This window comes from Salmo trutta, chromosome 9 (genome assembly GCF_901001165.1).
Source record: "Salmo trutta chromosome 9, fSalTru1.1, whole genome shotgun sequence".
Classification (NCBI taxonomy): Eukaryota; Metazoa; Chordata; class Actinopteri; order Salmoniformes; family Salmonidae; genus Salmo; species Salmo trutta.
The window spans coordinates 42,460,152-42,472,520 of record NC_042965.1 but is presented as its reverse complement, the minus strand read 5'-3'; the positions used below and the strand labels follow the sequence as shown (position 1 = coordinate 42,472,520).

The 12,369-nt window shown below is 42.5% G+C and overlaps 1 protein-coding gene across 1 annotated transcript in view; it reads right to left on the bottom strand.

Annotated features, from left to right (window-relative positions):
• Positions 1-12,369, bottom strand: part of LOC115199674 (extracellular matrix protein FRAS1) — a 151,813-nt gene that overhangs the window by 38,225 nt on the left and 101,219 nt on the right. Inside the window, exons 28-32 of the mRNA XM_029761980.1 lie at positions 9,198-9,379; positions 4,253-4,369; positions 3,334-3,448; positions 1,863-2,000; positions 586-680 (exon numbers count right to left, since the gene is read on the bottom strand). Coding sequence (XP_029617840.1) covers positions 586-680; positions 1,863-2,000; positions 3,334-3,448; positions 4,253-4,369; positions 9,198-9,379 — 647 coding nt within the window. The remainder of the gene's footprint in view (positions 1-585; positions 681-1,862; positions 2,001-3,333; positions 3,449-4,252; positions 4,370-9,197; positions 9,380-12,369) is intronic.

Below are 12,369 nucleotides of genomic sequence, written 5' to 3'. Positions count from 1 at the left end.
GACAGAGAGAGACAGACAGAGAGACAGAGAGAGAGAGAGACAGAGAGAGACAGACAGAGAGACAGAGAGAGAGACAGAGACAGACAGACAGACAGACAGACAGACAGACAGACAGACAGACAGACAGAGAGAGATATATATATATATAGAGAGAGAGAGGGAGAAGAAATAATATATCTTCTGGATAGACCAATAAGAAACGGAATGATTGAGGAGGAGAGGCCAGTCAAGTGGGATCAGTGAAGTGATGGAGAGGGGGATGAAATAAAGGTATGGCGGAAAAGAGAACAATCATGATTGAGTGAGAAGAGGAGGAAGACGAGGAGAGGTGGAGAGGAGGAGGAGAGGAGGAAGGGGAGAGGAGGAGGAGAGGAGGAAGGTGAGAGGGGACAGGGGGAGAGGAGGAGGAGGAGAGGAGGAGGAGAGGGAGAGGAGGAGGAGAGGAGGAAGGTGAGAGGAGGAGGAAAGGAGGAGGGGGAGAGGAGGAGGAGAGGAGGAGGGGGAGAGGAGGAAGGGGAGAGGAGGGAGAGGAGGAGGAGGAGAGAAGGAGGAGGAAAGGAGGAGGGGGAGAGGAGGAGGAGAGAGAGAGGAGAGGAGGAGAAGGAGTATGATTGCCCTGTAAGCCATAGAGGTAATATAATATATACCTGTGAAATAGAGATTCAGAGACTCTGGCAGACCTAGAGAGAACACAATACGGTTATATAATACTGTTACTAAACTGCTGCTGTACCACAAACACACAGATGATCACTGCATCAGAGTTACCAGGCAGATTAGAGGTTAAATGGAAATCAAATGAAATTAAGGCAAATGATTTGCTGCCAGCTTCTTCCAATTAACAAGGTCAGGCAAATATGATAAATGTTTCTGTCTCTGTACTTTTAGATCAGGTTCTCTCAGACTCAGATTAGGGATTATTATCTCAGATTAGGGCTTCTACTCTTGGAATAAATGACTTTAAGGAACATGGATTAAAACAGTGAATCTTAATGAGATTGCTTCATTGCTTCACAGACTCTTTCAACCAGACTTTTCTAATACATTAATGAATCTATTTTCATGAAATCTTAACCATGAGACTAGAAGGTTCCATCTACACAAAATACTGAGATACTGAGCATCAACGTATTTCACATCCCCCAGATCTCAGAACAGTTTTATTTCATTAACAGACATTGTGAAATCTGAAGTGAAAAATGAACAAGGATCCGTCATGGTTACCCAGTTGCACTCACACTTCATTAACAACATTGTGACTGAGTGTGACTGGCTTAAATTTAATAAAGCTCTGTTAATGGGACAGACTGGGGTCAGAGTTCAATGTAATGGGAAGAGGAGGAAGGGGGGTCTGTATGTGTGTGTTTCTGTGTGTGTGTGCGTAAGTTGTATGTATGCGTAAGTGTGTGTGTGTGTGTGTGCATGCATACTTGCTTGTCTGTGCACACGTGTTTGTGTGTAAGTGTGTGTAAGGACACGCATCTGTGTGTGTGTGTGTGTGTGTGTGTGTGTGTGTGTGTGTTCATGTGTGTGTGTGTGTGTTCATGTGTGTGTGTGTGTGTGTGTGTTCATGTGTGTGTGTGTATGTGTTCATGTGTGTGTGTGTGTGTTCATGTGTGTGTGTGTGTTCGTGTGTGTGTGTGTGTGTGTGTGTGTATGTGTATGGGTTCGTGTGTGTGTGTGTGTGTGTGTGTGTGTATGTGTTCATGTGTGTGTGTGTGTGTGTGTGTTCGTGTGTGTGTGTGTGTGTGTGTTCGTGTGTGTTCATGTGTGTGTGTGTGTGTGTGTGTTCATGTGTGTGTGTGTGTATGTGTTCATGTGTGTGTGTGTGTGTGTGTGTGTGTGTGTGTGTGTGTACTCACCAGTGAAGGAGTACTGGTAGAGCTCCTGGAGGTGAGAGGGGGCCTGCGGAGGACGGTACAGGATCCGTCCCTGGTTGACGTCAGCTTGGCTGAAGAAAGACACTTGGTTGTAGGGTCTGTCACGATGCTCCACAGAACCTGGGGTCACGTAGAACTACAGGTCAGTTTATTATGGCTCTCATTAGCTACCATAGTTGGTAATAACTAGCATGTTGTCCTCCAGATCTGTGTTATAATATTATAAGCAACAGACAAGCTCAATACAGTCAGGTAAACTCAATCAAGCCACGGACAAGCTCAATATAGTCAGGTAAACTCAATCAAGCCACAGACAAGCTCAATACAGTCAGGTAAACTCAATCAAGCCACAGACAAGCTAAATATAGTCAGGTAAGCTCAATCAAGCCACGGACAAGCTCAATACAGTCAGGTAAGCTCAATCAAGCTAGTGAAGCTCAATCAAGCCACGGACAAGCTCAATACAGTCAGGTAAGATCAATCAAGCCACAGACAAGCTCAATTCAGCCAGGCAAGCATAATCAAGCCAGGTAAGCTCAATCAAGCCAGGTAAGCTCAATCAAGCCACGGACAAGCTCAATACAGTCAGGTAAGCTCAATCAAGCCAGTGAAGCTCAATCAAGCCACATACAAGCTCAATACAGTCAGGTAAGCTCAATCAAGCCACGGACAAGCTCAATACAGTCAGGTAAGCTCAATCAAGCCAGTGAAGATCAATCAAGCCACAGACAAGCTCAATTCAGCCAGGCAAGCATAATCAAGCCAGGTAAGCTCAATCAAGCCAGTGAAGCTCAATCAAGCCACGGACAAGCTCAATACAGTCAGGTAAACTCAATCAAGCCACAGACAAGCTCAATACAGTCAGGTAAGCTCAATCAAGTCACGGACAAGCTCAATACAGTCAGGTAAGCTCAATCAAGCCACGGACAAGCTCAATACAGTCAGGTAAGATCAATCAAGCCACAGACAAGCTCAATTCAGCCAGGCAAGCATAATCAAGCCAGGTAAGCTCAATCAAGCCAGTGAAGCTCAATCAAAACACAGACAAGCTCAATACAGTCAGGTAAGCTCAATCAAGCCACAGACAAGCTCAATTCAGGCAGGTAAGCATAATCAAGCCAGGTAAGCTCAATCAAGCCACAGACAAGCTCAATACAGTCAGGTAAGCTCAATCAAGCCACGGACAAGCTCAATTCAGCCAGGCAAGCATAATCAAGCCAGGTAAGCTCAATCAAGTCAGTGAAGCTCAATTAAGCCACAGGTAAGCTCAATCAAGCCAGGTAAGCACAATCAAGCCAGGTTAGCTTAACCAAACACAGATAAATGATTTGTAATGATTTCAAATAGTATTTGAACCCAGGTCTGGTGGTGTGGTCTGAGAGTAAAGCAGTTTATCTGAAGGTTTCCCCTCCTGTCTGCTCCTGAGAAGATAGAAGATGGCGGTGTAGATTACCTTGTCCCTGAGGTAGGGGCTTGGTGATGTTGTAGACAAGCTTTTCACTGGGTGTCTCAGAGTCCACAAAGGACAAAGCTGTGGGTGTTAGCACGGTCACACGATCTTCCAGCGCCTGCATGGATACACACACACACACACACACACACACACACACACACACACACACACACACACACACACACACACACACACACACACACACACACACACACAGATAGACATCAGCATGCACTCAGAGATGAGCAGCAACACACACACACACACACACACACACACACACACACACACACACACACACACACACACACACACACACTCCACCCAACACACACACACACACATACACACACACACACACTCCACCCAACACACACACACACACACACTCCTCCAACACACACACTCCACCCAGCACACACACACTCACACTCCACCCAACACACACACACTCCACCCAACACACACACACTCACACACTCTAGCAATATTCAAATCTTGTCTCTGAGTTTTTAAGTAGATTATGTTTGCGACAAGGCCATTAAGTAATACTGCAAGACAATATAAGAAATAAATTACATTTTGGGCCAAGAATAAAATCGACAGGTTTGGGTCGAATCCAATACAACACAACACAGTGAAACCCTCTGAATTGTCAAGTATTGTAGACTTTTACTACTGTAGACTTTTACTACTGTAGACTTTTACTACTGTAGACTTGTACTACTGTAGACTTTTACTATTGTAGACTTTTACTACTGTAGACTTTTACTACTGTAGACTTTTGCTATTGTAGAATTTTACTACTGTAGACTTGTACTACTGTAGACCTCTACTACTGTAGACTTTTACTAGGCACTAAGACTACTACAACGCAGTAGATAGTGTATTTTTGTCCGTCGTTCTGTTTTCCCATTACCGTTATCTGTAGGTCGCAGGCGGGGGCCAGCTGGGGGAACCCTGGGAGTTCAGGCATCACTCCGATGGTGAAGGTCTGAGCATCACTGAGCGTGTCTGGGGAGCCCTCACTAGACACCTGGAAGAGGAAGACATTTTGAATCATACTGTAATTACAAACCTTTATCATCAGCTTTAATCATAACCTAATCTCTTGTGGATAGACACAGAAAACATAAACGGCATCGTAGCGTCTGTCAACCGACTGTTGGAAGTAACTAAGTAACGAGGAACTGTGTTTTGATTCGCTGATTTTGAATCACTGATCATTTGGACAAATCACGATTCGAATTTCAGAAGGGGAGGGAACATTTGGTCCATAGACTTGCCTAAAAACCTGCAGATAGTTTCCCGTTTAGGGGGGTAGAAACTTCACAAGTCGTGTTAGTGTCTTTCTCCTGACCTGTTGTTAGCTATAGTAAAGGGTAGGTCTGAACCTGTTGTTAGCTATAGTAAAGGGTAGGTCTAAACCTGTTGTTAGCTATAGTAAAGGGTAGGTCTGAACCTGTTGTTAGCTATAGTAAAGGGTAGGTCTAAACCTGTTGTTAGCTATAGTAAAGGGTAGGTCTGAACCTGTTGTTAGCTATAGTAAAGGGTAGGTCTAAACCTGTTGTTAGCTATAGTAAAGGGTAGGTCTAAACCTGTTGTTAGCTATAGTAAAGGGTAGGTCTAAACCTGTTGTTAGCTATAGTAAAGGGTAGGTCTGAACCTGTTGTTAGCTATAGTAAAGGGTAGGTCTGAACCTGTTGTTAGCTATAGTAAAGGGTAGGTCTGAACCTGTTGTTAGCTATAGTAAAGGGTAGGTCTAAACCTGTTGTTAGCTATAGTAAAGGGTAGGTCTAAACCTGTTGTTAGCTATAGTAAAGGGTAGGTCTAAACCTGTTGTGGACCTGTTGTTCATCTAGAAATAGTAAATATGTAGTGCATTGCTTATGACCATGTAATGAGCTGCTAATGAATATGCGATGTAGCACAGTATAGCATTACAATGATTATATAGTGAAACTAATGAACATGACAGCAGTTTCACTAAGTTCATCTGCCAAGATATTTTATCCTGTACCCTCTAATTTTCACACCACGGATTTGACGTGTAGCCACACATCTCAATAAAAGTGCAAATAAAACGAAAAAGTTTGAATATTAAGGCTGTCAAAAGAAACTACTTGGAAGATGACAGTATTCGCTCATGATGAAAATATCTGACGATCTGAGTTTTGACAGGGTCATAACTTTAATGTTATCATGACGAGACACTTCAGAAATATATTGTTTCGCTTTAACCTTAGCTGATAGTGCCAAAATGTTGAGAGAGAGAGAGCGAGACAGAGAGAGAGAGAGAGAGAAAGAAAGAATGAGAGAGAGAGGGACAGAGTTAGAGAGCAGAAAGTGTGGAGAGCGAGAAAGAAACAGAGAGACAAGTGGAGAGAGAAAACGATAAAACAAGAAAACGAGAGAAGGTTTAAATGACTGTGATCTCTCTCTATGTTCTTGGCTGCTGATTTGCCTTGTTGTGCCAGGCTCTATGAAAGCTGTTTGCTTAACCTGGCTGCTACACATCCATTTGTTATGGCTTAAACGCTGCTGAGCGCTGAGTCTACTTCACAAGGATAATCCCTAACGTAGCACTAATTTGTGAGTAATTTGGTTCCATTTTCTCCAAAATGCAGTAAGATGAGACAGAGAGAGACAGAGAGATGGAGAGAGAGACAGAGAGAGAGACAGAGAGATGGAGAGAGAGACAGAGAGATGGAGAGAGAGACAGAGAGAGATAGAGACAGAGAGCGACAGAGAGATGAGGAGAGAGAGAGAGACAGAGAGATGGAGAGAGAGACAGAGAGATAGAGAGAGAGCGATGGAGAGAGAGACAGAGAGATGGAGAGAGAGACAGAGAGATGGAGAGAGAGACAGAGAGACAGAGAGATAGACAGAGACAGAGAGAGACAGAGAGATGGAGAGAGAGACAGAGAGATGGAGAGAGAGACAGAGAGATAGACAGAGAGAGACAGAGAGACAGGTAGACAGACAGAGAGAGACAGAGAGAGAGACAGAGAGAGACAGAGAGACAGAGAGACAGACAGAGACAGACAGAGATATGTATTTCTCTGTGCCATACACAGTGCCCTCAGAAAGTATTCATACCTCACTTGTTACACATTTTGTTGTGTTACTGGTTGAATGAAGGCCAGTTTTGTGTGTAGGCCAGTTTTTGTCACTGGCCTACACACAATACCACGTAATGTCAAAGTGGAATTATGTTTTCGACATTTTTACAAATTAATAAAAAATGAAATGCTGAAATGTCTTGAGTAAATAAGTATTCAACCCTAACCCTAAAAATTAAAAAAGTAGACATTGAATATCCATTTGAGCATGGTAAAGTTCTTAATCACACTTTGGATGGTGTATCAATACACACAGTCACTACAAAGATACAGGTGTCCTTCCTAACTCAGTTGCTGGAGAGGAAGGAAACTGTTCAGGGATTTCACCATGAGGCCAGTGGTGACTTTAAAACACAGAGTTTAATGGCTGTTATAGGAGAAAACTGAGGATGGATCAACAACATTGTACAGTAGTTACTCCACAATACTAACTTAAATTACAGTGAAAATAAAAAAATATTCCAAAACCTGCATCCTGTTGCAATAAGGCAGTAAAGTAAAACTGAAAAAAAATGAAAAAATATGAACTATGTGCTATGTTTGAGTCAAATCCAACACAACACATCCCTGAGTACCACTCTTCATATTTTCAAGCATGGTGGTGGCTGCATCATGTTATGGGTATGCTTGTCATCAGCAAGGACTAGGGAGTTTTTTAGGATTAAAATGAATGGAATAGAGCTAAGCACAGGCAAAATCCTAGAGGAAAACCTGGTTCAGTCTGCTTTCCAACAGACACTGGGAGAAAAATTCACATTTCAGCAGGACAATAATCTAAAACACAAGGCCAAATTTACACTGTAGTTGCTGACCAAGATGACATTGAATGCTCCTGAGTGACCTAGTTTTAGTTTTGACTTAAATCTACTCGACAATTTATGGCAAGACTTGAAAAACTTAGAGTTTTTCTATTTAAATTATTATACAAAAGTATTGCAACCAACAGAATGTTATATATATATATATATATATATATATATATATATAATGTATGTTATATATGTGTAACATATAGAATGAATGTTACATATATATAATATATATATATATATATATATATATATATATATATATATATATATATATATATATATATATAATACAGCCATCCCAGCTCTGCAGATTTTGCTGCCAAGAGATTAGAATCATTAGATCATTTGTTTTGGTACTGCCCATATGTAGCTTCTTTTTGGTCTCAGGTTCAGGAATGGCTGGAAAATCATAACATTTACCGAAAGCTAACAGTGCAAATAGCACTGCTGGGTGACTTGAAAAGCCATAGTCATTCAATCACTAATATATTAATACTCTTAGAAAAATTTGTTATCTTTAATTTACTATCTGTAGAAACTATGAGAATAGAAATGTTCAGAGCTTTGTGAAACATCACAGCACGGATATAAAGTATATGGCAAGAACAAATCTAAGCTGGATGGTGTTCAGAGATAGATGGGAGGGGTTGAGGGGAGCTGAAGGATGGTACTGGATGGTGGTCAGAGATAGATGAGAGGGGTTGAGGGGAGCTGAAGGATGGGACTGGTCTTCAGAGATAGATGGGAGGGGTTGAGGGTAGCTGAAGGATGAGACTGGATGGTGTTCAGAGATAGATGGGAGGGGTTGAGGGTAGCTGAAGGATGGGACTGGTCTTCAGAGATAGATGGGAGGGGTTGAGGGGAGCTGAAGGATGGGACTGGATGGACAAAAAAAACATAAAAATAAGGAAAAGATAACTAATTACCAATGTACTGTGTCCGCAAATATGTATACAGCTGGAAATAGATGCCCAAGTATTGTTGTTCATTACTTTAATCCATTTAGAAGACGGGTGGAAGAATTTAAATATATTAAAACATGATCAAACAAATATATATGGGGGATTGGAAATGATGCAGACAATTTACATTGATAGAATACACAATCTATCTGCAATATTAAAACTGATCTACCCCCTAAAAAGTGTCAACACTTGTGGATGGCTATGAAGGATGGTGGAGGAGAGGTGGGAGAGATCCAATGAGGGAAAAGGAATGGAGACGGACAGCACGGAAGTAAGAAGTTGGAAGTAGAAAGGGATATGCAGAGGAGAAGATAATAAGAGAAGAAGAGAGAAGGAGAGAGGGATATGCAGAGGAGAAGAGAAGAGAGAAGGAGAGAGGGATATGCAGAGGAGAAGAGGAGAAGAGAGAAGGAGAGAGGGATATGCAGAGGAGAAGAGAGAAGGAGAGAGGGATATGCAGAGGAGAAGAGGAGAAGAGAGAAGGAGAGAGGGATATGCAGAGGAGAAGAGGAGAAGAGAGAAGGAGAGAGGGATATGCAGAGGAGAAGAGGAGAAGAGAGAAGGAGAGAGGGATATGCAGAGGAGAAGAGAAGAGGAGAAGAGAGAAGGAGAGAGGGATATGCAGAGGAGAAGAGAAGAGGAGAAGAGAGAAGGAGGGGGATATGCAGAGGAGAAGAGAAGAGAGAAGGAGAGAGGGATATGCAGAGAAGAAGAGAGAAGAGAGAAGGAGAGAGGGATACGGAGAGGAGAAGAGGAGAGAGATAGAAATAAGAAAGTAACAGAGTTCAAAAAAAGCCATAGAAGACAGGAAGAAAGAAAAGAGCATGCAGGAGGAAAGCAAAACGGACCGTGGAAAGATTGTTTGTGAGCTTATACCCAGTGAGCCTGAGGCGGGCAGGCAGACAGGCCAGCTTGGCAGACAGGTGGATGGGTAGGTGGACAATGGGCACACAACCACCACTCACCTGGAACAGGAAGGTGTCTCCTTCCGTCAAGCCGGCGGTGCCAAAGTGTTTGTACCACACAGTGCCCTCATTCACATCCTGCTGAGTGAAGGAGGAGGTGGGGGTAGAGCTCCTGTCGTCAGGCGAGGGCTGCCAACCTTCCAACGGACCGTCGGCTGGCATTGGCACCAACAGCACTTCACCTGGTGGGAGGAGAGGGAGGAATAGAGAAGAGGGAGGGGATAGATGGGGGAGAGAATCAGGAAGGGAGAGAGAGAGACACCATTAAACTAATCAAAACAGGAACATTTTACATTTGGCAAAAAATTCAAAAGGAAATGATCTTAACAGAGAAAAATGTCCTCCTGTGTGCTACCTATATGTCCCCACTAGAATCCCCATACTTTAATGAAGATAGCTTCTCCATCCTGGAGGGGGAAATCAATTATTTCCAGGCCCAGGGACATGTACTTGTCTGTGGCGACATAAATGCCAGAACCGGACAAGAACGTGACACCCTCAGCACACAGGGGGACAAACACCTGCCTGGTGACAGCATTCCCTCCCCCATACACCCCCCTAGACACAACTACGACAACATAACCGACAAAAACAGGTCACAACTCCAGCAACTCTGTTGCACGCTGGGTATGTATATAGTCAATGGTAGGCTTCGAGGGGACTCCTATGGTAGGTACACCTATAGCTCATCTCCTGGCAGTAGTACTGTAGACTACTTTATCACTGACCTCAACCCAGAGTGTCTCAGAGCTTCCACAGTCAGTCCACTGACACCCCTATCAGACCAGAGCAAAATCACAGTCTACTTGAACAGAGCAATACTCAATCATGAGGTAAAAAAAGGCCAAAGGAACTGAGTAATATTAAGAAATGCTATAGATGGAAGGAATGTAGTTTGGAAACGTATCAAAAAACAATTAAGCAACAACAAATTCAATCCCTTTTAGACAACTTCCTAGACAAAACGTTCCACTGTCATAGTAAAGGTGTAAACTTGGCAGTAGAAAACCTAAACACTCTATTTGACCTCTCAGCTTCCCTATAAAATCTAAAAAATCTCAAATAGAAAACTGAAGAAAATGAACAACAATGACAAATGGTTTGAAGAAGAATGCAAAACTCTAAGAAAGAAATTGAGAAACCTGTCCAACCAAAAACAGAGACCCAGAAAACCTGAGCCTACGCCTTCACTATGGTGAATCACTAAAACAATACAGAAATACACTACAGACTAAGAAGGAAAAGCATGTTTAGAAATCAGCTCAATGTAACTGAAGAATCCATAGACTCTAACCACTTCTGGGGAAATTGGAAAACACTAAACAAACAACAACACAAAGAATTATCTATCCAAAATGGAGATGTATGGGTAAACCACTTCTCCAATCTTTTTGGCTCTATAACAAAGAACAAACAGCAAAAACATATACATGATCAAATACAAATCTTAGAATCAACTATTAAAGACTACCAGAAACCACTGGATTCTCCAATTACATTGAATGAACTACAGGACAAAATACAAACCCTCCAACCCAAAAAGGCCTGTAGTGTTGATGGTATCCTCACTGAAATGATAAAATATACAGACAACAAATTCCAGTTGGCTATACTAAAACTCTAACATCATCCTTAGCTCTGGCATCTTCCCCAATATTTGGAACCAAGGACTGACACCCTAATTGACAAACAAACAAATCAAAACAAAGGCAAAGTTCTTATGCTTTGAAGATTTCAAAAAAGCCTTCGACTCAATTTGGCATGAGGGTCTGCTATACAAATGAATGGAAAGTGGTGTTGGGGGAAAAACATACGACATTATAAATTACATGTACACAAACAACAAGTGTGCGGTTAAAATAGGCAAAAAACACATTTCTTCCCACATGGCCGTGGTGTGAGACAGGGATGCAGCTTAAGCCCCACCCTCTTCAACATATATATCAACGAATTGGCGAGGGCACTAGAACAGTCTGCAGCACCCGGCCCTCACCTACTAGGATCTGAAGTCAAATGTCTACTGATGATCTGGTGCTTCTGTCACCAACCAAGGAGGGCCTACAGCAGCACCTAGATTTTCTGCGCAGATTCTGCCAGACCTGGGCCCTGACAGTAAATCTCAGTAAGACCAAAATAATAGTGTTCCAAAAAAGGTCCAGTTGCCAGGACCACAAATACAAATTCCATCTAGACACTGTTGCCCTAGAGCACACAAAAAACTATATATACCTCGGCCTAAACATCAGCGCCACAGGTAACTTCCACAAAGCTGTGAACAATCTGAGAGACACGGCAAGAAGGGCCTTCTATGCCATCAAAAGGAACATAAAATTCGATATAACAATTAGGATCTGGCAAAAAATACTTGAATCAGTTATAGAACCCATTGCCCTTTATGGTTGTGAGGTCTGGGTTCTGCTCACCAACCAAGAAGTCACAAAATGGGACAAACACCAAATTGAGACTCTGAATGCAGAATTCTGCAAAAATGTCCTCTGTGTACAACGTAGAACACCAAATAATGCATACAGAGCAGAATTATGCCGATACCCGCTAATTATCAAAATACAGAAAAGAGCCATTCAATTCTACAACCACCTAAAAGGAAGCGATTCCCAAACCTTCCATAACAAAGCCATCACATACAGAGAGATGAGCTTGGAGCAGAGTCCCCTAAGCAAGCTGGTCCTGGGGCTCTGTTCACAAACACAAACAGACCCCACAAACACAAACAGACCCCACAGCCCCAGAACAGCAACACAATTAGACCCAACCAAATCATGAGAAAACAAAAGGATAATTACTTGACACATTGGAAATAATGAATAAAAAAAACTGAGCAAACTAGAATGCTATTTAGCCCTAAACAGAGAGTAAACAGTGACAGAATACCTGACCACTGTGACTGACCCAAACGGAAGGAAAGCTTTGACTATGTACAGACTCAGTAAGCATAGCCTTGCTATTGAAAAAGCCCGCCGCAGGCAGACCTGGCTCTCAAGAGAAGACAGGCTATGTGCACACTGCCCACAAAATGAGGTGGAAACTGAGCTGCACTTCCTAACCTCCTGCCCAATGTATGACAATATTAGAGACACATATTTCCCTCAGATTACACAGATCCACAAAGAATTTGAAAACAAACCCAATTTTGATAAACTCCCATATCTAC